Source organism: Panthera uncia (assembly GCF_023721935.1).
Source record: "Panthera uncia isolate 11264 chromosome A1 unlocalized genomic scaffold, Puncia_PCG_1.0 HiC_scaffold_17, whole genome shotgun sequence".
Taxonomy (NCBI): Eukaryota; Metazoa; Chordata; class Mammalia; order Carnivora; family Felidae; genus Panthera; species Panthera uncia.
The window spans coordinates 145425102-145449186 of NW_026057577.1; the positions used below are offsets into that span (position 1 = coordinate 145425102).

Here is a 24085-nt window from a genome sequence, read left to right on the forward strand (position 1 = left end):
TAAATGTCCTCCTCTGCATCCGGGAGGACCCTCCGGGAAAGATGGGTTGGGTTTACAGCAGATTTATTCCAAGGACATAAGAGAGTGGCAAAGCTAACCCTTAGGGGAAGTGAGCTCTCGCCCTTAGCCAGAGGGGAAGGCGATGCCTGCCAGGCGGCCAGGTACAAATACCTCCGTCGGTACCACTGGGTCTCGGATGCTCCATTTGACCCTGAAGAACTTTGGCAAAGGAGACGGGGAAGAGTCTCCGCCGTTTCTGGTGCCGCATGAGTGGGACGGCACGGCACACGGGCACACGCATCGCAGGCGTTTGGCTTTTGGCCAATGACACGGGTTCTCCTCCTGGATGTGAGGAGCCACCGAGCAAATTGGCATTGGGAAGAGCTAGCTTGTGGTCCTGCCCTGGTGGGAGATAGCGCCTGGGAATCGTCCCCAGGGATGCCTGTCCCTAGAGGTAGCCTTCCCGGGGTCCCTCAAAGTCTGCTGCCATCTCCTGTCACCACATCCCAGCCCAGCCACGCCGGGATCAGACTAGCCACTGAGTCAACCTGGCGCACGGTACGTCGTGGTCACCAGGAGCAAAAGGACCAGCAGACTTCAGCACATCCAAGTCCAGGAGGCACAGTTGAATTTGAATTTCAGATAAGCGACCCCAGGAACACGGGCTGTATTTTCCGTTCTAGAGCAGCACCCTGGGTGCCAGAGACCTTCGATAAACAAGTCAAGAAAGAACGAAAGACATAGAATGGACTTGCTCAGCTGCGTGCTCTTGAGCCAGCGTTAGACATCTAATTTTCTCATGTTTAGAATCGATATAATTATTCCTACCCCTGTCAGCTGTTGCGAGGATTAAATAAAATAATCCATGAAAAGCGATTGTCACAGCACCAGGCACGCAGTAAGCATGCAGCGGGACGGTGACTCTGCGGAAGTCTCCGGGTTTCGGCATATGTGCGCGTGTGCGCTTCAGGCAGACATCGCTGAGCGAGGAGAATAGGAATTTTACTAGGAAACTTGGGTGGTGGGATTAGGCTCAGAAAGCTTGAGAGGGAGTGTGAGCCAGCTATAACATTTTAAAAATAACCCAGCCCTCAGCTTCCTGCTTGGGAGGGCTTGACAGAGCAAAAGAAGTTTAGAGAGCAGGTGCATATTTAGGACATTTGTAATGGTTTAAATATGAGTGGTGGAAAAAAAATACAGTGATAGGCTTTCTGTTTTCTTAGAGTTAGCACTCAGCATTGTAAAGCCATTTACTGGGTGGTTTCACTTTATGTCAGTGATGCTTTATGTTCCTGAAATTGAATTCAGTTAAAGATTCTTTGTTGCTCATCACAAAAAGGAAGTTCATTGTGCTGCAAAGAGAAAACCTCTCTTTAAGCGATTTGTGGTTATGTGGTGCCAGAAGGTGCCTGCATTCTTGAATTCGTGGAACTTCTGGAAAGATCCGTGAATTTATTATTTCCAAGATGCACGTTATCTTTTATGCTATTTTGAAAGCATTGGCATTCGTATCCTGTTTTACCCAAGGCTCTTTAAAAATTAAAATAATATTTGTGTTTTCAAAGATGAGGCTGAGGCATTTGCATTTCAGAAGATGTGGAAAATGCAGTTAAAGCATAAAGAAAGAAACACAATTTCAGAAATAATCACAGTTAAACTTTTCAATTATTTCCCCATGCTATTTGGTTTCTATTTCCTTATACGATTGGGGTAATATTTTATGAATGGTTTATATACATCTTTGTCTAAAAACCTACAAAAAGCCATTCTCATGATATTTTATATATAAGAAGAAAAATTCCAAAGTGAAGAAATATGTCCTGGTGTAGATTTTGTATAGATAAAGTATAAAATATTGGTACTTTATTGATACTAGTAACAGTTCACAAAGTTGATGTAAGTGTAAGTTTTGTGGCAGATAGGATTGTAAAACTAGATGTAAGAAGATGATTATACTTTTATTCTCCAAATGAATCTGTCTGTCTTTAGTGTTTCGGGTTCACTGGAAGGACTACAGGTGATTCTGTGCTAAATTCAAATGTTATTCCCAATGGCAGCTAACTTGGTTCGCATACAATGCAGTGTTTGATTATAAACAAATAATAATCAGGGCATCTGCAAATTAGCCATATTCTTATGAAGCATAAAGCCATAGAATCATAACGGAAAGAGTCTCTCACCAAAGAGAATGTGAGTTTCCTTCCATTCTTTTTGTGTGTTTCTTGGTCTTTCAGTGGATGTCTGATCACCTTACTGTTCTCTAACCAGCTTCAGTGTAATAGAAGTATATAAATTGAAAGGCAGAGTCTATAACCTATGATGTTTTAGTAAAAACACTCACCCGTAAAATTTCACATGAGCACCTTTGAGTGAGGGAGGCCCAGCCCTCTGCTGGTGATTAAGGTTGGTGGGACTGAAGCCCATAGGCTCAACGCTTGGGTCAGGTAGCAATCAAATTTGATGACAAATACAACAATTCATGACCTTGGAAATTTCAAATTTTAATTCTATTGAAGTTACATTACAAAATGGGAACGTTATGGAGATATCAAGAGGAAGGGTAAATGGGAATGCACGCGCCTTCTTGCCCCGGACTTGAGGACCAGCCCTGAGTCTTGTGCCTTGCACGGAGCCCTTTGCTTTGCCATTATAGTCAGTGAACCGTCTCCACAGAGGGGAAGATATTTCCGTATGCATGTTTCTATAAGGGTACTATAGATTTCTAATCAGCATGTTTATTACCGAAAACAAAAACTAAAACTAAGACCTTCGGGCTTCCAAGGCATAGCTTGACCTTCATTCATCACAGTCACAAAAACTAGTCTTGAAAAATTCTAGTGTGTTATTTTCAAGCATTGTTTTGCCCCTGGTTTAAATCTGCAAAAATAAAGATAAAAAGGAAAGATGAACTTGCTTTTGTTATGGTGGCGCGGAATTTGCTTTAAGTATTCGAAGCATATGTTCCCATAAGATCACAATTGAATGCACGGGCAGACTTCTATTTAATTAGAAGAAGTTCCTCCTTTCAAAATGATTTTGTCGCTGGATCTGAACAAAGAGCTGCATTTTAGATTCACATAAAATCATTTTTTTTTAAATTGAACCAATATTATTCACTCTTTTTTTTTTTTGGTGGTGGTTATTCATAATTGCTATTTTTATTTTAAAGTTTTACCTTAGAATTAATCTCTTGGAAGCAATGTATGATTAAAAGGAAAAATGGAGATTTTTTTATAAGATGGGCAATTCTGCTTCCAGTAGCCACAACTTCTGTTTTCCAAAGGATACATTGTAGTCAAGTATACACAATTGAAGGTAACTTCTGTGAGTGGAATCAAGTCAGCAGTTAGGAGTGAATCCAAAAGGAATAGACCCCCATAGTGCAAAGAATCCCAGGGTAGCAATGATGTTTACATTGTATTTATATTAATTATGATTTAGGAAAAACAGCTGGTGATGAAAAAAAAAAAAAAAAGGATGGTGCTTTTCATTCCTGCTCGTGGTCTGGAATTTTTTATTCAGCTGTTAGTTTATCGTTTAAATATTTTCTCTTCACTATCATTTTCCTTCTCAGTGTTGGCACTCGATTTATAGATGTGCGTTTCTCTTAGGATTCTCTTTGCCTATCTTCCTCCTTCTCATACCTATTAATCTTCCAATAGGGTCCATTTGGTTAATTAACCTGATCTGTGTTAAAAAGTCCCACTCCTTTTCTGCTGGCTTTGTTACCTTTTGTCCAGTATTTGCCAGACATCAGCGTACCTAAGTACCCCGGGGGCGGGGGTGTGTTCATTCAAAGTGAAGTTTCTTCTGTCCCCTGTTCCCAGCTCTGCTGATTCAGTGAGCTGGAAAGGGTCCAGGAGTGTGAGCTTTTAACAAACAGGTGGTCTACAGAAACTCTTGGGGGAAAGACTTCTGCACACTGTGTTCCTTTTGCTGTTGTAAAAAACAGAATAATCTCTACACTTTCCTTCTCTGCTGGAACTGGTGAGCAGATAAGTCTAGCGGCATAGTTATTTATTTAGTTATAAAGTCCTTTTTTTCCCAAAATGCATGAATGAGTCAACAAAGCAGTGTAATAAAAATTAATCAGCCTCTTTACTTTGGGTGTATATGTGTGCTATACGGTGTTGGAGCGTTGAGAGCTTTGCTCCCAGCCAGTCCCACATAGGGTCCATCAGAGTTTATTAGTTCACTTAGTTACCTTTCATGACTCTTCATTCATCAAATATTTATGGAACCTACTTTATGCCAGGAAGTATCTAAGGCACTGGGGAAACAAAGACGAAGCCTAGTCTCTACCTGACGAAGACTTCGTAGCCTGGCACAAACCTAGTGCCCGGTTGGCAAGCTGAGGCTCCGTCGTTGGTCTCCTGTTTTTGTAAATAAAGTCTTCCTGGGGCACAGCCACACCCATTCAGTTGCATATTTCCTAGGGCTGCTTTTGAACTTTACCTACAGAGATGAGTTGTATCAACTGAGACCATCCATGAAGGCAAAGCATTTGCTGTCTGGCCCTTAAAGACAAGTTTGCTGACTCTTGACCTAATGGTTGTGGGGGGAACACAAGCAATTAAATTCTCCCAGGGAAGCCTGGGTAAAGGGCCCTAGAAAGACCCCAAGAAAAAAGAAACGTGACGGGTTTGGGGGGTGAACATGGTGCATGGAGAAGGTGCTTTTTCAAGTGAGCCTTGGAGACGCATTACGAGTCTGCCAGATGGAAGAGTCTTCTTGCCAGAAAGACCATACCTCGGGGAAAGTCCGAGATCCCGATGAGGCTGAGAAGAGCTAAGCTTGACTGGACCAGTTGGTGACCAGTTGGCTGAGAGGGGGAGTTATTGCAGGTGAAGCAGGAGCTTTAGGTGGGGTCAGATTGTGGAACAGAGTGGCCTTAATCTTCCAGACCAGTGATTCCAATTCTGGCCGTCATGAGAGTTGCCTAAGAGGCCTCACAAGAGCACAGATGCCCAGGCCTCTCCAGCTCATCAGCGTTAGACTTTCTGGAAGTAACGTTGGAATCTTTGCTTTAATCAAGTTTCTGATGATCTCCTGGCCTGGCAAATTTGAGAGCTTCTGCTAAAGACATTAGGAGCTTGGGAGATTTTTCAGTCTGCCTATTTATACGCTCAGATTTGCATTGAAGAAGATATTTCTTCCATATTGTGTGCAGAGTCTGCTCGAATTTGAACAATTTGGAGATAGGAACAGCTCTTGGGGGCTGTGGATCAGGTGACAGTAGAAAGAACTTACACTTAGGCAGTGATGGTGGAAATGGGGAGGAGAGATTTGAGACATATTTCAGAGCTGAGTTTGACAGTGATTGATGGTGACCCCAGATGGAAAGGTAGAGGGCAAGAGTCAAAGGGGAGATTTGGAGCAAGACTCGGGAGCGTGGCTTGCCGTGATGGCCGTAGCTAGCCCTGAGCATGTGGGGACTGAGCTGCAATTCTTTGATTATTTGAAGATACATGAAAACAAAACTGAAACAAACACAAAACAGCTCGGCTTTTGCTAACTCTGAAGCTAACCCAGAAAAAGAATTGTATATGGAGATCACTTGAGGAGTGGATATTCCTAAGAAAACAGGGTTAAAGGAATCCTAAGATAGGTCACTTGGTATTTTTTTCAAATGAAATATGATCTCTATTAACTGAAAAATAGGAGGGAACAAGTCAAATACCCAGCGGACCCACAAAAGCAGGAGTTGCGAGTTAAATCTGGAGCAGTAAAAGTCATCGTTTGTAATCCTCAAAGCAAGTAATATTTAGAGCATAATAAAATTTAAATTATCGGTGTGATTATTAACAATATTGACTAATAACTATGACCCTAGATGTGCTTATGGGAAAAGGTTTTTCTGGTTTTATATCGCTGCAGTTTGCTAACAGCATTGGTCTTAATTATTGCACCCCACTCAGAATCCATCTTTGTGATTTTATTTTACTCGCAAAAAACAAGAAGCTCTCCATCTATTTCTGTGCCTTTCAATCTTGGTGTCTAAACATACAAGAGTGCTATTAAAATGATTTATTCCTGGTTCTGATGTGTTCTTTTGGAACATTTTTAATAACCAAGACTTTCGAAAGGTTTGAAACAACTTTTTGGGGATAAGGAATGGGATAATAGAAGCCAATACAATTTTGGGGGAGTTTGTACTGGACACATATGGTAATATCAACAATAATAAAGTCAAAATTATCTTAAAATTTTCATAGCCCAAAGTACATATAGTCATGATTTTAGAGGAGGGTAGCAAAGATTTTGACTGAAGAGGTAGCTTATAAGCATGACTGTATTATTCGCAAACTGTGATCTAAATGTGATCCAACTAAATAGTTGTTATATATTTGCAATAGCTTGGTAATTCAAAAAATTAATTAAATGCCCCAAAACTTGTGGATAAAACATATGAAAGAGATATGGTTGGAATGGTTATAACCGCAGAAAAAATAAAGGCTCCTGGAATCCGTTTGGAGTCAACCAGCATCATGAAAATGTCTGGAACAGCAATTACAGAATTGGTTCCAGGATGAAATTAAATCTTCAGATGCTTTGACGTTATTGATGTGATTGATACATTAAATATTGACATTCAGATAATTAAAATAATTTTTTATAGAAACACCTTGTGCCTTAAAGGATACAGGTGTTACTTTTCCTTAGTTTCAAAATCAGACACTTACGTTTTAATATTCCGATCTGTCAGTGCAGTGGAAAATGTGGGTGTGATGGAGGGCGTGGCTATTTCAAGCTCTGCGCAGTCGCCTGTTGATGACGGGGGAGGCCTGCAGCAAAGAGAAATCGGGTGGGAAGAAGCTGACCCAGGTACAGGTGAGACGGGCCTTTCAGTTGACGTCAGCTCTCAGATTTACTCAAATGGTGATAGCTGCTCCACAGTGTGTGTTTTGTGTTCATATGGTTTCATGATCGACCACGGTCTGAACTTCTATTAAACAGAAGGAGAAGTCACTACCCCCATTGTTCACAACACACTTGATAGATTAGCTTGCCATTCTGTCTCCATTTTCTTTTCGTGCCAAATGCGTCTCTGCCTGTCTTAATTATTTGGCCTTCTCCTCCTCCGTTATGAGCAAGCCTCTAACTTCCGTGTTCAATAAGAACCTGGAGTTTTCTTCTTTGATTTTATAGCTATATTCATCAGAGACCAATTGAGTTATTCTAAGAGAATGTCATTTTAAAACACCTGTGTCTTTCATAATTAATGGAGGTCAGAGTTAAGTTTTATAGTGTCTCTAGATAAAATGAGTCATTTAGTTAATATGCTCATGATGGCTCAACCTTTTCTTTAATGCTGGCTGAATTTTATTACTTTACATGAAGACACAAATGAACTTAGTCTATTACGGCCCGCACTGCTCCCTCAGAGGATATGTTGTTGTGCTTAGTGATTTGTTGCTAATAGGCCACTGGGGGATATGATAGGACGCAGGAATGGGTTATGCAATCCTACAATCAATAAGAAATCAACTCCAGTGAGGAGGGAGAAAACGCGTTCAGATGTCTAGTGGGGAAACTGTCAAGTTCTGTCTGCCAAATTTAATGGCTTTGTGATTTGAATTATTCAGTCTGTTGGATCTATGTATCCCTCATACATTATTACTCCTAAAAGTAATACGGTTATTACATGTGAATGAGCAATGTCAAATTTTATTCCAAGACATTTGGAAAAAAAAAAAAAAAAAAGGAGATCCATACCAAGGGAAGAAAAATGCATACTTTCATTTACTATCATCGTAAAACTGAACCTTTCCAGCGTGGTAAACTCTTGCTTGGTACTTCTGGAATGGGGGGGGGGGGCGGGGAATGGAAATACAGACTAGTTCTCCTAAGCTGTACCACTGATGCATTCTAAAAAATTCTAATCCCTTAACCTGTTGCATCACTGCCTTTGTCCCTGTAGAATGGTGATATTCCTTATTACTACCTATTTACATCTCCCAGGGTGTTATGATGATGAATGAGACCACTTAAATGCTTTGGGTTGCTCAGAGCTTTGCCCTCCTAGAGAAACTGACCTGATATGAAACATTTGGTTAGCATTCCCTGTTGGCTGGAAGCCAGAATCATTACCCCTTCATGTTGGAAAGGTTGGTAGCCTTTCTCGTGAACCTCACATATATTGTTTTCCCTCCTCGGTGTGCTCACGAGTGCAAGATAAAGTGGTTGCCCCTTCTGGAATGCCCCGGAGAACAGCCACTTACAGAGGACCATAGATCTTGCTTTAGTGTGTGAGTGGCCCAACATCTGGGAATATCAATTTTTTATTCCCTTTAGAAGATTTTCTTTCCTTTTGTAATCTTTAGCTTCATAGGTCGCTGACCCAAACTGTGATGGATCAAGCTGTCTTGGGAGATTTCGGGTCCCTCTTTTTGCTAGCTGTGTTGGAATTTGTCCAGTAGCAAAAATGGACTTCAAGCTATACTTGGAACCGAATAGTTTGAGGAAAGGCATTTGAGAATAGTAGAATCCACACTGTGTTTTGTCAGATTCTCAAGTTCCAGGGAGGTGATTGGGGAATTCCACAAATGTTTCATTTATATTTCATTTCTTAAAAACATTTTTAAAATCGTTGAAAATCATGATAGAGAAAGTGAATACTGGGATGTGTCATATTATATATTTCTAATATGGAAAGGTCCAAGAAGGCATTAAGTTGTCTACCTGGATTTTGTGTAGATCACAGTCATGTATTCAACAAATATTTGTAAGCCCTTACCAATTCTTTGTCTCTGAAATCAAACAAAAAGTAACAACAAAAATGTAACCAACCAACCACCACAAAGGTTGTACAAGGTTATCAATACATATTTACCGTAATTCTAGTTTCAAAAATTTTAAGTCACTTTAATCAACTTGATGAACAAATATTATGTGTGAGTACTTTGTTGGATGAATTTTCATTAATGAAGAACTATCCTTCCTCTTTTACATGCTGAGTTTTTATTTAAAATTATTTTGCAATATGGTACTTGGTTGCAAAAAAATAAAAAACACTCAAAAAAGTATTTCTCAGGAATTTGTTGAAATATGTCAGGGCGACAAGTCTTTTATTCGATTGGTCACAAATTCATTCAACTCCCTTGGCCATTTCCTATCTAAAAAGGGTTACAGTCTTTTAGGGATTTGTGTTACTTAAAAATACTGACACATGGTATAGTTTAGTTCTCTCATGTTATAAATGAAGAAACATGGGCACTCCTAAGTATGGGCAGGGGTGCCTGGGTGGCTCAGTTGGTTAAGCACCCAACTTCAGCTCAGGTCACGATCTCATGGCTCGTGGGTTTGAGCCCCGCATCGGGCTCTGGGCTGACAGCTCGGAGCCTGAGAGCCTGCTTTGGATGCTGTGTCTCCCTCCCTCTCTGCCCCTCTCCTACTCATGCTCTGTCTCTCAAAAATGAATAAACATTAAAAAAGTTAAAAAAAAATAAGTATGGGCAGGCAGTTTCAGGAAAAAAACTGTGAGAAATAAGGAGGGAGAAAGGAGACACCATTTAATGAGCCAGACCAGTAGGGTTAACATGTTCGCTTAATGGGGAGACATATGTCACAGTCAGAAATGAGTCCCAGGGGTGAGAATCAATTACCTAGAATCAAAAGACAGCCATTAGTAGTGTTAAGACCAGAATGGTCTCAAAATGGTACGTAAATGTGCCTGCGAATGAACAATGAAGACAGAAAATAATTGTGCTGTAAGAACTATTACTGTGTGTTTCTGTGTATGTGCGTGTGTTGGGGGGGGTGTGCCCATGAAACTCGGAAAGTGACATGGGATGACTGATTGGTGAAGCCGTGTGGCACAGGGGCCAAGGGACAGCATGGTCTGAGAGGTTCTGATTCTAATGTTGGGACTTTATCTGATCCTAATAGTCTTGAATAAATCACCCTGCACCTCTTTATTTGCAGCAGTTTCCTCATGGACAGATTGAAGGTAGATAACACTCTAAGAATGGCTCAGCTTTAAAATTCTTGAATCCTCTGTTCTTTGGGGGTTTTTTTTAGGTTAAAAAAAAAAAACAGAGGATGGTTTTAAAAATCACCAGTTTGCATCTTGTAACCTAGAACATACCAAAGGAAACGTTTCGGTCTCCTTTGATGCTTCTCTTCCCTGGGGTGCTGGCATGGGTAGCCTGAGCACTGTGGCTCTTTCTCTGTCCCCTTCCTCTCTGTTCACCTGTTGAATGTCTCCACCACCCTGATTTATCGCTGATGAAATGGTTGTGAGGGCACCACAGCTCTCAGGTATTCAGGGGAGTAGAAGTACAAGGTTGAAATTCACCAGCAATGGTGAGGCGGGGAGGGGCACCTTTGCATACTGGGACGTGCCAGGCAGAAAAAGGATCCTCAGCAGAGTTAGTTTTTGCTTGGGGAGATGTGGCCCCAGAACGTGGCATGTTTCTTATCATAAGCCCGTGTCTTCCTGTCTTGGTCTGTTGGGGCCGCTAGAACAGAACTCTACAGACCTGGGTGGCTTATAAACAGCAGAGATTTCTATCTCCTGGTTCTAGAGGATGGAAGTCCAAGGTCAGGGAGCATGGCTGGGTTCTGGGTTACAGATTGGCCACTGTCTCCCTGTGTCCTCACATGGTCGAAGAGGTGAAGCATTTCTGGAGCTTCTTGTACGAGGGCGGCCACCCTCATGACCTAATCACCTCCCCAAAGCTTTGCCTCCTAACACCATCCCCTTTGGGGGTTAGGGTTTCAACATAAGAATTTGGGGGAGATCCAAACATTCATGCTATAACCCTTCCCTCGTGGACAGCACCTGAAAAGGGCACTGAGGGGTTTCCGAGAATATTCTCTGTATGTCCTCCGACCCAAAATGGAGGACTTTGAACTTTTCTCTCCAGTTGTCCTGCCCGGAGCTCTATGGAGCATGGTAGACGCCACCATCTTCTTTCCTCAGTGTTGTGAAGGCACTTCCAGCTCTTTGTGTATGAGAAGTGCCTTTCTAGAAAGTTCCCAGATTTAGATGTGGGTGTGTGTGTGTGTGTGTGGGTGTGTGTGAGAGAGAGAGATAGAGAGAGATGGGGGTAGGTGTATGAGAGGCTTGAGAGAGAGGTGGCCTTTCAACCTCATCAGACCCCTTAGGTAATTAATTGACTAAAAATATGAACAATTTCTTTTACTGGAAATATTTACAGAAAAAGTCTTTCTTAAAAGAGCTAGTGAGTGGAAGAATGTGGTGACTGGGTCCCAGAACCACGAGGCTATAAATCTGAAAACCCAATAGCGCTGTACTGTCCCTGCAGACAATGCCCCCACGCACCTGAACACACAGTCAGGCCGGCTTCCGCCGGAAACTGGAAATGGCTGGAGAGCGGCTCTCGTTCCTTTCCCGTGCAATGGGGAATCTGCTGAGAATTGCAATGTGGCTGGAAATTTCAGTATTTTCCATAAACTGTCTGCGTGTGGCCACGATTGATCGACTGCTTGCAATGAATCAGGAGCCATCAGTGCTTTCCTTGGAGGTAACCCTCGCCACAGCCGCAGGGCGGAGGTAGGAGTATGGGCCCCATTTTACAGATGAGAGCACCCAGGCATGGGGTGCTTAAGCTTCCCTCACAAGGTTGTGTCCTGGCACAGCTTTGGCTTTCGCACAAGTATCCTTCTGGCTCCCGTGGTCACTGCGCGGTGATGGCCGGCAGCATCCTGCAGGCAGGAAGCCAATTAGGAGGCGGGGGTGAGGGTAGGGAGCCATCGTGCTCATGAAGGCGATGAGTGGCCAGTAATTGCCGGTGGTGCCACCTGTAAGCCTCTCATCTGGAAAACTGACCTGTGCGTGTGTCTAGATTGCTAACTTCCCTGGGAGGAGTCACGCCGGCCTCTGTGGCACATCGGGTGAAGGCTGGCAAATCTTCAAATGCTAGCAGCCTCCAGTGGTGTTTCCTCGGCAGCTCAACTACCCTCTTCCGCGCGCGCTGGGCTCCCATTCCTCCCCCTGCAGGGAGATGTTTCTGGTGGAAACCTGGCCTCCGCATGCTGCCCGACTAAATAAAAATAGACCTGCTGTCGCACTGCCTTGTCAAAGTCATCCTTAATCTGGGTCTGCGCGGAGGGCTCTGATCCATCTGCCATAAAAGAGAGGGCAAGTGTTCCCCAAATGGCCTTGTGGCGGAGGTGGCCTGGGCCACGCAGTGTTTTCTGGGAGCTTCTCTGGCATTATTTCATAGGTTAAATTGGACGTTGGAAAGGGTGTGGTGAAGAGGCCACTTAAGTGGTTTGGAGGAGGCAACTTCCATGCCATGCAAGATGGCGGTGGCTCGCGGTGGGGGGCAGACTCTAAGACGAGAGAGTGACCAAGGGGCGATGCCGGGGACGCCGGAGACAGCTCTACCAGTGAGCTCATCCTTTTGCTTGTTCCAAACAGTGTGCACGCACAGGCTACTAGCCCTCAGCCTCTCTATTGGCTTTGTCTTCCCATGTCTGGCCGCTCAGTAGGGATGCTTCTTGGTCCTCTCGAGGTCATGCCCATTGTCCTGACTTGGCCGTCACTTACCACTTCCACTAGGACAGCATGTGTCCACTTCAGACATCTACCCATCTCTCCAAATAGTGAAAATAATCTACTTGAGTTTCTTGCTGGTGTTGAGAAACTTGTTAATCGCTTAGTTCCATGGAAATAACCTTGGTCGGGCCAGCCTGTTATGTAAAATGATAGTTTCTTTTTAAAATTATATATATAGAGAGTGAGAGCAGGGGAGGGGGAAGAGGGAGAGAGAGGGAGATCTTAAGCAGGCGCCATGCTCAGCATCGAGCCGGACATGGGGCTCCATCCCAGGACCCTGGGATCATGACCTGAGCTGAAATCAAGTCAGAGGCTCAACGGACCGAGCCACTCAGGCTCCCCAAAACAATAGCTTCTTACAGACCCGTCCCGCACTCATGCCTTCGTAGGGTCTGTCTGTTGGGTGCCAGGTCTCCTGCCATTACTGTTTATACCTGGGCTAACTTTCTCCTCCATGGTCCCTGGAGCGTGGCTCTCCCTACACCAGCTCCTCATTAAGGGGGCATTCATGATTTGAGTCAGAGGCCAAAGCAACTCGCAGGAGGAGGCCAATTTGTTTCGAAACCTACAGCAGTAGAGTCTAGAGCCTAATGTGGCTGATGTTTGTGTTCTGCCTCCCCCCCCCCCGCGGTGCTGATCGCCACTGCATATTTCATTGTTCTTCCCCTTCATTGTCAAGACAGATCCTTTCTTTTTCTCTGATTTCTTGCCTCACTCTTGGGCAGCCAGAGGGGACTCTTTCACACCCTTGATTGTGGACCGACGAGTTGATGCTTCTAAACTTGTACACACCAAATGCATCCAGCAAGACAGAACACTGTAATACTCAGACTGTGGTTGAATTCCAAAGCAGGATGTGTTGTAACTATAAATCATGGTAAATGTAGGTGATCCATAAGAATGAAGACTCATAGAATGGGTTTGTATTCTCTTACTTAAACTCCATTTCAGAATCGACTGCCTGTGTCCTTTGGTCCATTCCACATGGATCAAGAGAGTCCATTGATAACTGAGATTCACTGTAGTCACACACACACACACACACACACACACACACACACACGCACCTTATTCCTTAACCCTCTTGCCAATCTCAAATGTGCCAATCTCAAACGTGCTGACATACTGAATGCCTCTCTGAATTCTGAGGTGTGAGGACAACTGTGCTACACGCATTCTTGGAAAGCCCCAAATCATGGCTTTGTTTTGCCTTGTTCTCATAATTTTGATGACCTGTAATCTTTTGAATCTATTAAAATTAAAACTCCTCTCCTTTTGTGTTTTGTAGAAACTACCTCTTCAGGTTACAGCTTGAGGATTTGTCTCTGATCCAGGTAGGTGCGATTTATCTTTCTCAAGCTTTCATTTTCCATCCCGATGAGCTTACCGTTTGAGAGAATGAAGACAGATGTGTGTAAAGGTATTAATCACGCCAGAGCAGAGATTCGCTTCCTCAGTGAGTCACGCTGCCGGACCCTATCTGATATGAGTCGTCACCTGCCTTAATTCCCGATTGGCCCTTTTTTCCTACTGTGCATCCTCCCTTCCTATCATGGGCATCGTCCTGATTTAGTCTTCACCACATGATAGATAATTCAGAGGACATCCCCTCAATGTCTGGGAGAGCCCTTACCCACTCCGCCCCCACCCGCAGTTAGAATGGCCATTGATTATTTATTTTGCTGCATTCAGCCATCATAGTTTTGGAAAAGTCAGTTCCCTTAGGAAAACATCTTTGTTTCCTCTTTACCTTTTATAATTAAATAAATATGAGTATAGGGGTAAAAAACCACGTATAGAAAAGAGTAAGTGGCCATAGATACAAATGCACTTTACGTACTTCTGTTTTTACAGTTTGAAGAAGGACACAGATCCTTCTGCCTGAGTAGAGTGTATATTTTAGAGGCAGATGTGAATCACAAAGGCCCACTGTTGCCCTCCAGGCTTTTAGAAGGGTCTGGTAACCATGGTCTCCTTGGACAAGGGGAGAGTTAGGACATGACTATCTCTCTCACCAACTATCTGGAACTCCCCATGGAACGTGCTAGAACTATTCCTGGGCCGTGTGTAACTTGGGAAAAGGTCTTCAATTGTAATGTCACCCTCCTGTACTAGACCCCTAAGAAGTAGTTGGAGAGGAGTTTGTGTTAATTTCTTCTGCATGTAATGCTGGGATTTGTGAACATCCAGGAAACTTTGGAGCTAGGGTGTTTTTTTTTTAGGTAAGCTCCGCACCCAATGTGGGGCTCAAACTCACAACCCCAACATCGGAAGCTGCATGCTCTACTGACCTAGCCAGCCAGGCACCCCAGCTAGGGTTTAATATTCGACCTATCTTTCATTCACCAGGGCTTCAAAATAAGCCAATCCCACAAGCAAAGCTAATTTTGGTAAAAACGCAAGGACTTTGAAGACGATAGACCTGGGTTTGTGATATAGCTCCCTTCCTCCCAGCAGCTGTGGGTTTCCTCATCTGTGAAACGGCCACAAGGCACGATCTCCCCACGCTGTCACTGCCAAAATTAAATAGAGTAAAATGTGCAGAAGGAAGAAGCCATAGCAATTTGTCAACAAATGTTAATTGTGTTTGTTTTTAAAAGTGATGATGCTAAATAATGACTTAGTATTGTAATCATTTCATCACACCAGACAATGAGTGATCTTGCCACTGTAGTTTAGCATATACGTCTTTTGTTTTGTTTTGGTTTTCTTTAGTGTATAAGTCCTTGTAGGAGTTGATTTGTTGGGAAAATCGTGAATGTATTAAGAAGCAATCAGAATGATCAGCAGTGTAACTAAAATACCATTTTAAAACTCTGATTTTGAAGAATCTTTTATAAAAATATAGATCTTTCAATAGGTGGGAACTATATATTATGCCATTTTGACTCTCATGGTGTAATAGACGGTCTGCCGCATTGTGTATGTGTGTGTGGGAAAAAGTGGTGTGTGTAGATGTGTGTGCATATATTTGTTTACATGTACGTGCTCTCTCATTTCCTTGTTTCCTAGTTTTGTTGGCTGGAAGGTTCTGGAAGGAGTGCCATCGTAGTAGCAATGAGCACATTTAATATACAGTTCTTGGTTTCTAAATTTAACCACACACTAAAATGAACTAAAGTTTCTTGGAGAAGTAGCCGGTTCCAGGGTCTGGGCGGCAAAAGTCTCAGAGAGGCCTAGAAGGTCTTGTTGTTTCCAGAATTCAGGACATATTCAGAGAATGATGAGGGCAGGTCCAAAGGACGCAGGTGCCAACTGAACGTTGGGCTCACTGAAGAAATCTGGAACAATGGATTGTTAAATAATGATGGTATCAGATTATAACACGGTAAATAAGAATCAACGAGAATATACCAACATCAGAAAAGAAATGAATGAATAAGCAAATGAGGCAGAAGGAGGGGCCATTCTTCCTTACTGTCAAATGCCAACTGCCAGATATTGAAGGCATGATTTAATTAAGACATCATTTGGTTACCATCACACTAAAAATTGATTCAGGCAAAAATGATCAACGGCTGCTAAAATTTATGGCTGAGACTTTGATGATGGCCAAGATATTTGTAAAGTCTCCAAGTAGTTACCTATGTGATATTTATTAATTACAAGAGGAAAATTATGACTTGATGGTGAAGAAACCCAGCCATTCTCACCATAACCAAGTAATGGGACAGAGAACTTAGTCAACGTGTCCTGATTCAGTGCATGGAGAAGGACACAGCAAGGTATGCTTGTTATTCCAACCAGTTTTATCAGGAGGAACCAGAACACAAACCAAAACTGAGGGGCATTCTATAAAAACTGGCCTCTACTCTTCAAAAATCACCAGGTCATGAAGGGCACGTAAAGAATAAAGGGCTAGTCCATCATCAAGGAGAAAAAATGGCATGGCAGTCAAACGAAACACTCAATCCAACTTCTATCTTGGAAGAGAAGAAAATGTTTTTTCTTGCTTCTATAAAGGGCACCGTTGGGACAACTGGCAACATTTTAACGTCTTCAGAATAGACAGCAGAAATGTATTGATAGTAATTTTCTGATTTTGATAACTGTAATGTGATTGTGTAGGAGAATGACCTTGTTCTCTGGACAAACCTGAGATAAGGAGGAGTAAAGGGTATCATTTTCCTAACTTCTGAAATCATTTAAAAATTACAATACACGCATGCAGAAAGAGTGATAAAGCAAATGTGATAAAATAATTAATGGGCAAACCCAGGAATTTTGGTGAAGGGTTTATCAGAGCCCAGTGTGTTTTTCTTGCAAATTTAGCTATTTCGGAAAAAACAGACGCATTTGCCATTGACGCTGTGTATGACATTGCTGTGGGGGCGAGGGAACCAAGTTGCTTTTCCCATCATGGTTTCCTGTCATTGCGATGGCCTTGTGGTGGAACTCAAGTTGAGGTTGTTGGTTGAAAACCCATCAGCATGACCCCTTGGTGAGAGAGCGCACAGTTTACTGACATGGGACCCGGCAAGAAGTCAGTGACTTTCTGAATGGTGGCTTTGATGACATAGCCCTGGTGCCAGCTGTCAGACATCACTCTGCCATTGGTGCAAAACAGTCCAAGATGCACATTTTGCGGTGGTTGTGCTGCTCGGTAGCCTCCTGTGTACTCCGTATGGAGAGTGATGAAGCTGGCAGACTGTTCTTTCTTACATGTCTTCAGTAAAGTTGTCTTCTTGATTTCTATGACTAATTTCTTGTAATTTCAATGACTATTTCCCAGGGTGACCAAAAAGAGAGGTGTACAGCTAAAGAAAGAGCTATATTGGTGGTGTAATCAGCACCGTCCAGTAGAAACATAATGTGAGCCTCACGGGTAGTTTGTTGAAACTGGTGCTCGGTCATTTTGAAACAAGTACAAAGAAATGGGAATCATTTTTAATAATACGTTTGTCTTGACTCATATCAAAAATATTATTTCAATATGTACTCATTTCAAGAAATCAGTGAGATATTACATTTTTAAGATTAAATCCGTAAAATCTCATGCGTGTTTTACATAGAGAGCACCAGTTCAAGACAGCACCAGGGCAAGTGCTACCCCGTTGGATGTTCCAGTTGTAGAGAATGCGTACAGAGGCATTTATGACTCAGAAGCCTTCAGTTGTGTCGTAGAAATATTAGTTTCTACTAGGATCAGCTGGATTAATTTGAACATTTCAGGCTAATAATTGCCTCCTTCCGTCTCTCACTAAAGATAACAAGTGATTGTTTCAACATGGAAGGTGGGGAAGCTGAGGCGAGGGGGAAAACAGTTTGCCACAGAGTGGAGATCGTCGGTATTGAGAATCATCGAGAGCCCTTGTTTCACACCGGACAAGGCTTCATTTGATCTTGCCCCTCTCTGCGTGACGGCAGGGTCCACCTCTGGTGGCTGCCTGCGTTGATCCTGTCTCTCTCCATCGCCGTGGGGTGCCTCCACCTTGTCTGTCAGTGTCACGCTGCTTATAGCTTTCTAACCTGTCACCTGGAGGTTCTTTCCTAGCATTGAGCAAACATTTAGTTTTGCCGTCCTCTCTGGTAAACACTTTCGCCCCATGCTCTTCTTAATCTAGAAAAAGATTGCCGGTCCTGAGTCCCCCCGGTAGACACACTGTCTTTGTGACTCATCCTGAGCCACTTTGGGCAGGTGACCCTCTGATTCATTTCGTAGCCTCACAGCCTCGGTTTCTGACGAGCACCCATTGATTCACATGCAAATTCACTCTGTGTGTCATGAGGAACGTTCTATTTCTGTCTCCTTGGTGTTGGGTCATCAGATTAGATTACCCGCAGGTGGTAGATGCGAGACAAATGTCTGTTTTAATGCCTTGGTCTCGAGTAATATGTTCACTCTTTAACTTTTTTGAACTCTGCATTAGGGGGTGGAGGTAAGCTTCATATTTTCATCCCTCAATTCAAGAGAAGGAAAGGAACACAACCCAGAAACTGGAGCCATGAGAGGTGCTTGCGGAAGGAGGCATCCAGAAACACACGTGTGTGCCCTCTCACCCCAAAGCATACTTCTAGGACAATACAGGTGACTGCCGACTCCGATCCACTCCTTTCTGACCCGCCAGCCACCTGTCTGCTCAGTAATGCTCTGTACTCTTCCTCTGCCCCGAATTCGTCTCCTTGCCTCGATCGTGTTTTAGGATCAGTAACACGACAGAAGATGCTGGATGATATTCCTTTTTCTCTTCTGTTGGCTGGTTGTTACAGAATTCTAGAGACTGTCTCCCACGAATGATCCCTGAATTCAACGTCCTGCTGTACACAGAGGAGCCAGCCCAGCCCCCGGCCATAACAGGGGCACAGTGAACACCTCTCCGTGCACCCTCCCTGTCCCCGCTCCCTCAGATCAAGATGGTCCCCAGACTGGTGATCCCCATTTATGGTGTTTGGTGAGAGGAGAAGTGGGGGCAGGTCTTGTTTCCCCCTGAGCAGCGAAGGGAGGACCAGACACAGGCTGCTGGCATTACACACAGGAGTCAGCACACCGTCCATCCGGACGTGGCCATGCCTTGTGACTCGGCTCGTGAAACTGTGCCCAGATCCGCTGGTGAGGAAAATGGAGTTCGGTCGGGTGGCCTCAGAATGGGAAAACTCACAGCCAGGTCAGATTGCCTGATAAGCCAGATGCTGAAAGCAGTCTGGAGGCTGGACAGAACCCGGATTCAAAGCAGTCTTTCCCTTTGCCTCTCTAGTTAGGACGAGACATCACTGGTGGGGTTTCTAAAGCAGTAAAGGTTTGATCCAGGATTGGGTCGGACACATTTTCTCTGTTACCCTGGATGAACATTATCTGCTTGAGGAAAATGCCTTGGCATCACCACAGAAATATGCACATATAGGTGTACCACGAGGTAAAATGCCTGTACTCAGAATATTTGTTACCGTCTTCAAACAGGCATACCTTCTGTATTAAAGTGCAAGACCGAGAGTTGCTTTTAATTTAAGGAAAGAAAACCTGGTTTTCATCAATGTCGAGAGAACCAGACATCGATGTGATATCATTTAGAAAGCATCTTTCCACTCAGAGGCTGTGATCAGTTTCCCTGTGGCCACTGAGTGCTGCAATTTAGCCATGACATCTTGAAAGCCAGTCAGGCTTGGCGATCGAAGACGTGGCTGCTCACCGTTGTGAGTGTTTCGCACGTCTTGTCACGATAGCCAGATTCAACTCTTCAGATCACCTTCCTTCTTGCTTTGATCACCGCAGTTATTTTTTAAGAACAAAGAAGGTTTTTGAGAAATTCAGAAACGCAGCTGGCCTCAAGACTAATTGACAACATTTGCCCCTCTGGGGTGATGCCTGGGATGGCCCGAGGTAGACGCTCCTTGAACAGCATCCCAAGAGCACAAGGGACTGCAGCTCATTTGGGCTCCCCATCTTTCTAATATTCTTTGAGGGAATTGCTCCAAATCCATTTTCATATTGTTTTGTTACCGAGGGAAAGGAATTCGCAGCCCGTTTCTCACTCACAACTGCTGGAATAAGCAGAAAAATCGAAATCTGTGCTCCAATTTGCCACCTGCCTCTCCATGAGTTGTTAGTTAAAAACCATTAAGTGTGTGACTACCTGGTCAATATCGGTAGAGATTTCTGTTGGAAGTTAGCATAGATGTTAACTTTGTTTCCTGGATCTTTAAGTTTGGGGAACTGACTTTCAACCTGACGTTATCTTAACCAGTGTTTCTCAACTGGGGGCTGCTGAACCTGCTGAGAACCTCTGGCTTTCATCTCTGATGGGAACGGTGAGACACATCTGTGGGGTGGAAGCCAGGAATTCTGCTCAACATCCCATAATGCGTAGGGTCGGTTGTCCCCACTCCACAAAGACCACGGTGGCTCTGAGTTCTAATGGCACCAAGGTTGAAACCCTGTGTTGGGTAACTGCTGTCTCACTCCCATATACTTTGAAGAAGCTGCTTTTCTAGTCTGTGATGTTAAGATCACTTGATTGAATCTGTAAGATCTCTGATGTGCTGAAGGAAGTTTTCTCTTTAGAGTTCTTCATATATTGAACCAAACACATGTATGAAAACTTGGTGGCCATTTCTAAGAGAAGCTGCTGGAATTCTGGAGTTTAAATTGTTTCCTTTTGTCAATACGCGATTAAATTTAAAAATAAATTCAGTCAACTGGGGCTCCTGGGTGGCTCAGTTGGTTAAGCATCTGACTTCAGCTCAGGTCATCATCTCACACTTTGTGGGTTCAAGCCCCACGTCGGGCTCTGTGCTGACAGGTCAGAGCCTGGAGCCTGTTTCGGATTCTGTGTAAGAATGACGTATTACTTAATAATTTAGAATAACTATTCAAAGGAGATATTCATATTGACTGATTTTTTTCAATCAAATTTTATATTTATATTGGACAGTTAGAAACCAGTCCCTACTGCAGTCGTCAGAAATCAGGTTTCTAAACTTTAGTTTTCCTTTCTTTATCAAACATGTTCCTAAAATCATCCTACTGTAGAAGTGGAAGGACTCATAGAGATCAGCGTTACTAAAACCTTTCAGGGGTGTGCAAACCAGCCCTTGTGGCTCATAGTTAAAGTTTCCTTGGAACATGGCCACGCCCGTTCACGTGCATACCGCCAACCCGGGATTCTACTTCACAGAGTTTATTGGAACACGCACACACCAGTGTCTCTTAGATGCGGTCTATTTCTGCTGCATAGCAGGGTTGACCGGTTGTCACAGAGACTGCCCTGCCTGAAAAGCCTAAAATATTTATTAAGTGACCCTTTTAGAAAGGGTTTGTTCTGTCACCTCGTACATACGAAGTTTTCGATGTGTCATTTCCTGAATGAATGAGTGAACGCAATCTGAGGCAGTGAAAATTTTTGTTTCTGTTTTGTGTTTCGAGTTTTTCAGACAGTATCTGGTGGATGTGTTCTAATTTGAGTCCACGTGCAATGTCTCATGGTCCCAGCAGACCTTGACCTAAGTCGGTCTGCTAGTCTAGGTCTTCCCGGTCGGAAACCGAAGAATTTGGTCACCTTTGTCCTTAAATTCTGAACTCCTGCAGCCACCCTCTTGGTGAACGCTCCCTGTCGAGTGCTGTTTTATCTACCCGTTTACTTTCCCTTTCTCATAACTTCCCGGAGGATTTATAGTCGTTTATGCATATTTCATAAGGATGATTTAGGCGTTCTAGTTTCAGAGTATTGGTGAAGGTGAGCTGACTGCTGTCGACAAACAGCCCCGTGTCCTTAGGGGCTGGACACGCACACGGAGCCTCATCACTTGCACTACAGTGCACCGTAGGGGCGGCGGGAGCCCTGAACCCAGGATTTCTGCCTTATGTGCCCCCATCTCCGACCCAGATTTCCAGGGGCGGCGTGGAACGGAGAATGGAAAATCCCGCAAAGGAGATCCTATGGGCCATGCCCAGAAGTGGCACACCTCCCCTCTGCCCAGATGCCAGCGGCCGTCACTCGGTCACCTGGCCTCAGTCAACTGCAAGGAGGCAGAACGCGTGGTTCGCATGCCCAGGAAGAGGCAGAGAACTGGGGCGTTCAGACCTTGGCAGGTGTTGGCATTTTCACCCAGAGGGTGCTGGGAAACACGGGCCTAGCCGCTGGGGGTGCCCCTACTGTTCCCTGTTCTCCGTCCACCACCCCCCCCCAACCCACGTCATTCTCATTTTCTCTCTCACGCACACAGATTTGTTCACGCTTCTAACGTCTCTGTAGAAAACAAAGCAAGGGTACTTTGAATAAACCACATAACTTCCTCAGACCTCAGTTTCTCCATGGTGCCTTGGGGAGAGGAGAGCTGGAGGAGGAGTGGACCGGACGGTCCCTGCAGGCCCGTTCAGCATGAAAATCCTAACGTGCACCGTCCTTCGACTTGCTTCCTCTTCTGTCATTGTGGCAAAAGCAGGCCCTCACTCTCACTCTGTGCTCAGCCCTCCGCACGCATTGTCTCAACGGGAGCCTCTCAGCGTCACTAAGGTTGAAGTTACATGATTTTTTCTTTTCCTTTTTTTTTCTTGAGAAAGAGCGAGAGAGTGGGAGAGGGTCAGAGAGAAAGGGAGAGAGAGAATCTTAAGCAGGGCTCCACACCCGGCACGGAGCCGGAAGCAGGGCCGGTCTCACGGCTGTGAGATCGTGACCTGAGCTGAAATCAAGAGTCAGACGCTTCACCAACTGAGCCGCCCGGGCACCCCGAAGTTATGTAATGTTTTTAGTATTTTATGGAGGAGGCGTTGGTGTTTGGAGAGTTTCTGCGATTTAACCAACACCGCCCAGCTGGTACGTAGCCGAGCTGAGGTTTGGATCTGGGTCTGGGTCCAGAGGGCAGTCTCTTAATCCCCAGCCGACAGGCTGCCTCACTGTGCTCATTGCTACTGCTTACTATACTGCGTATAGACAGCTGGCAGACAGGGAGTGTAACTGTTAATTTACCATTAGAACTTATATCTGGACGTTAGACTGGGTTTCCTGGAAGTCGGAGACGGGGATTCATAGGCTTGTGCTGTATGGAGGGCGTGTTCTCGGCAGGTGGGGAGTGAGGAAGATAGCAGAGAACAGAATTAGGCAGGAATTTGCTCTCAGCTGGAGTCTAGTGTCAACTTGATCCCAAGGGAATTCTGGAGCCTAGATAGGATCTCAGTTGGTCCCCTTTGAGGCAAGGGGGATGATTTATACTCAGTTCCCCCCTTGTCCTTCCATCATTAGCTACCGATTTTTGCATCTGGGGGAAGGTGGTCACACAGTCGTCTTTTTTTCAAAAAAATCTTTGTAAATGTTTATGTATTTTTGAGAGGGCGGGAGAGCGCGCGCGAGCACATGAGCAGGCAGAGAGGGAGGGAGCAGAGGATCTGAAGCAGGCTCTGAGCTGTCAGCGGAGAGCCCGATGTAGGGCTCGAACTCATGAACCGTGAGATCACGGCCTGAGCTGAGGTCGGAATCTCAACAGACTGAGCCACCCAGGCTCCCCGGTCACATGGGTCTTCGAACGAGGTTGCGCTCATCAGCCAAGAGCGGTTTGCAGAGAGGGGGGCATCCGCGAGCCAGTACCAGCCAAAGCTGACGGCAGCCAGTGACAGGTGCGCTGTCGTGCAAGGAGAGCCGGGTGAGGCCCCGAGAGCGCCCACTACGGTGTGTGTGCCACTCAGCGTGTTTGCCTATTTTACTTGGGCTTGTCTTGATGTTCTAGACCTGGCCTGCCAAGACCTGCCCCTGCCACCGAAGTGAAATGTTTGTATGTCTGCTTGATTGTCAAATGCATTCTGTTGTATCGTGCATGGCTTTGTCCTTAACGACTTTCCCTATGCGTTTCTGAATTTCTGCTTCACTTGCAGCCTCAAAAACGAAATTGAAGATGCATGAATATTTTTCTTAGGAGTATGTATCCTTTAGTTTCTCGAAATGAAGTCAGGAAGTTTCTGTGAGCCAACAGCAAATACTGCCTGACAATCGTAGGCTGCTAGATAAACGGAGGGGTCCTTTTCATTTATCTAAAATGCATTTCTACCTCTATTTCAGAAGTGGCCCCAGCACCTGACAGGACCGCTGAATGATGGTCGTGCTTAGATTCTCTGCCCTGCTTTCATTTTCC

General features: G+C 44.4%; 1 protein-coding gene across 1 annotated transcript in view; it reads left to right on the plus strand.

The window, feature by feature from the left end:
* The window catches only part of SEMA5A (semaphorin 5A), a 474488-nt gene that overhangs the window by 214891 nt on the left and 235512 nt on the right, over positions 1-24085 (plus strand). The window contains exon 5 of the mRNA XM_049648285.1: positions 13815-13860. Coding sequence (XP_049504242.1) covers positions 13815-13860 — 46 coding nt within the window. The remainder of the gene's footprint in view (positions 1-13814; positions 13861-24085) is intronic.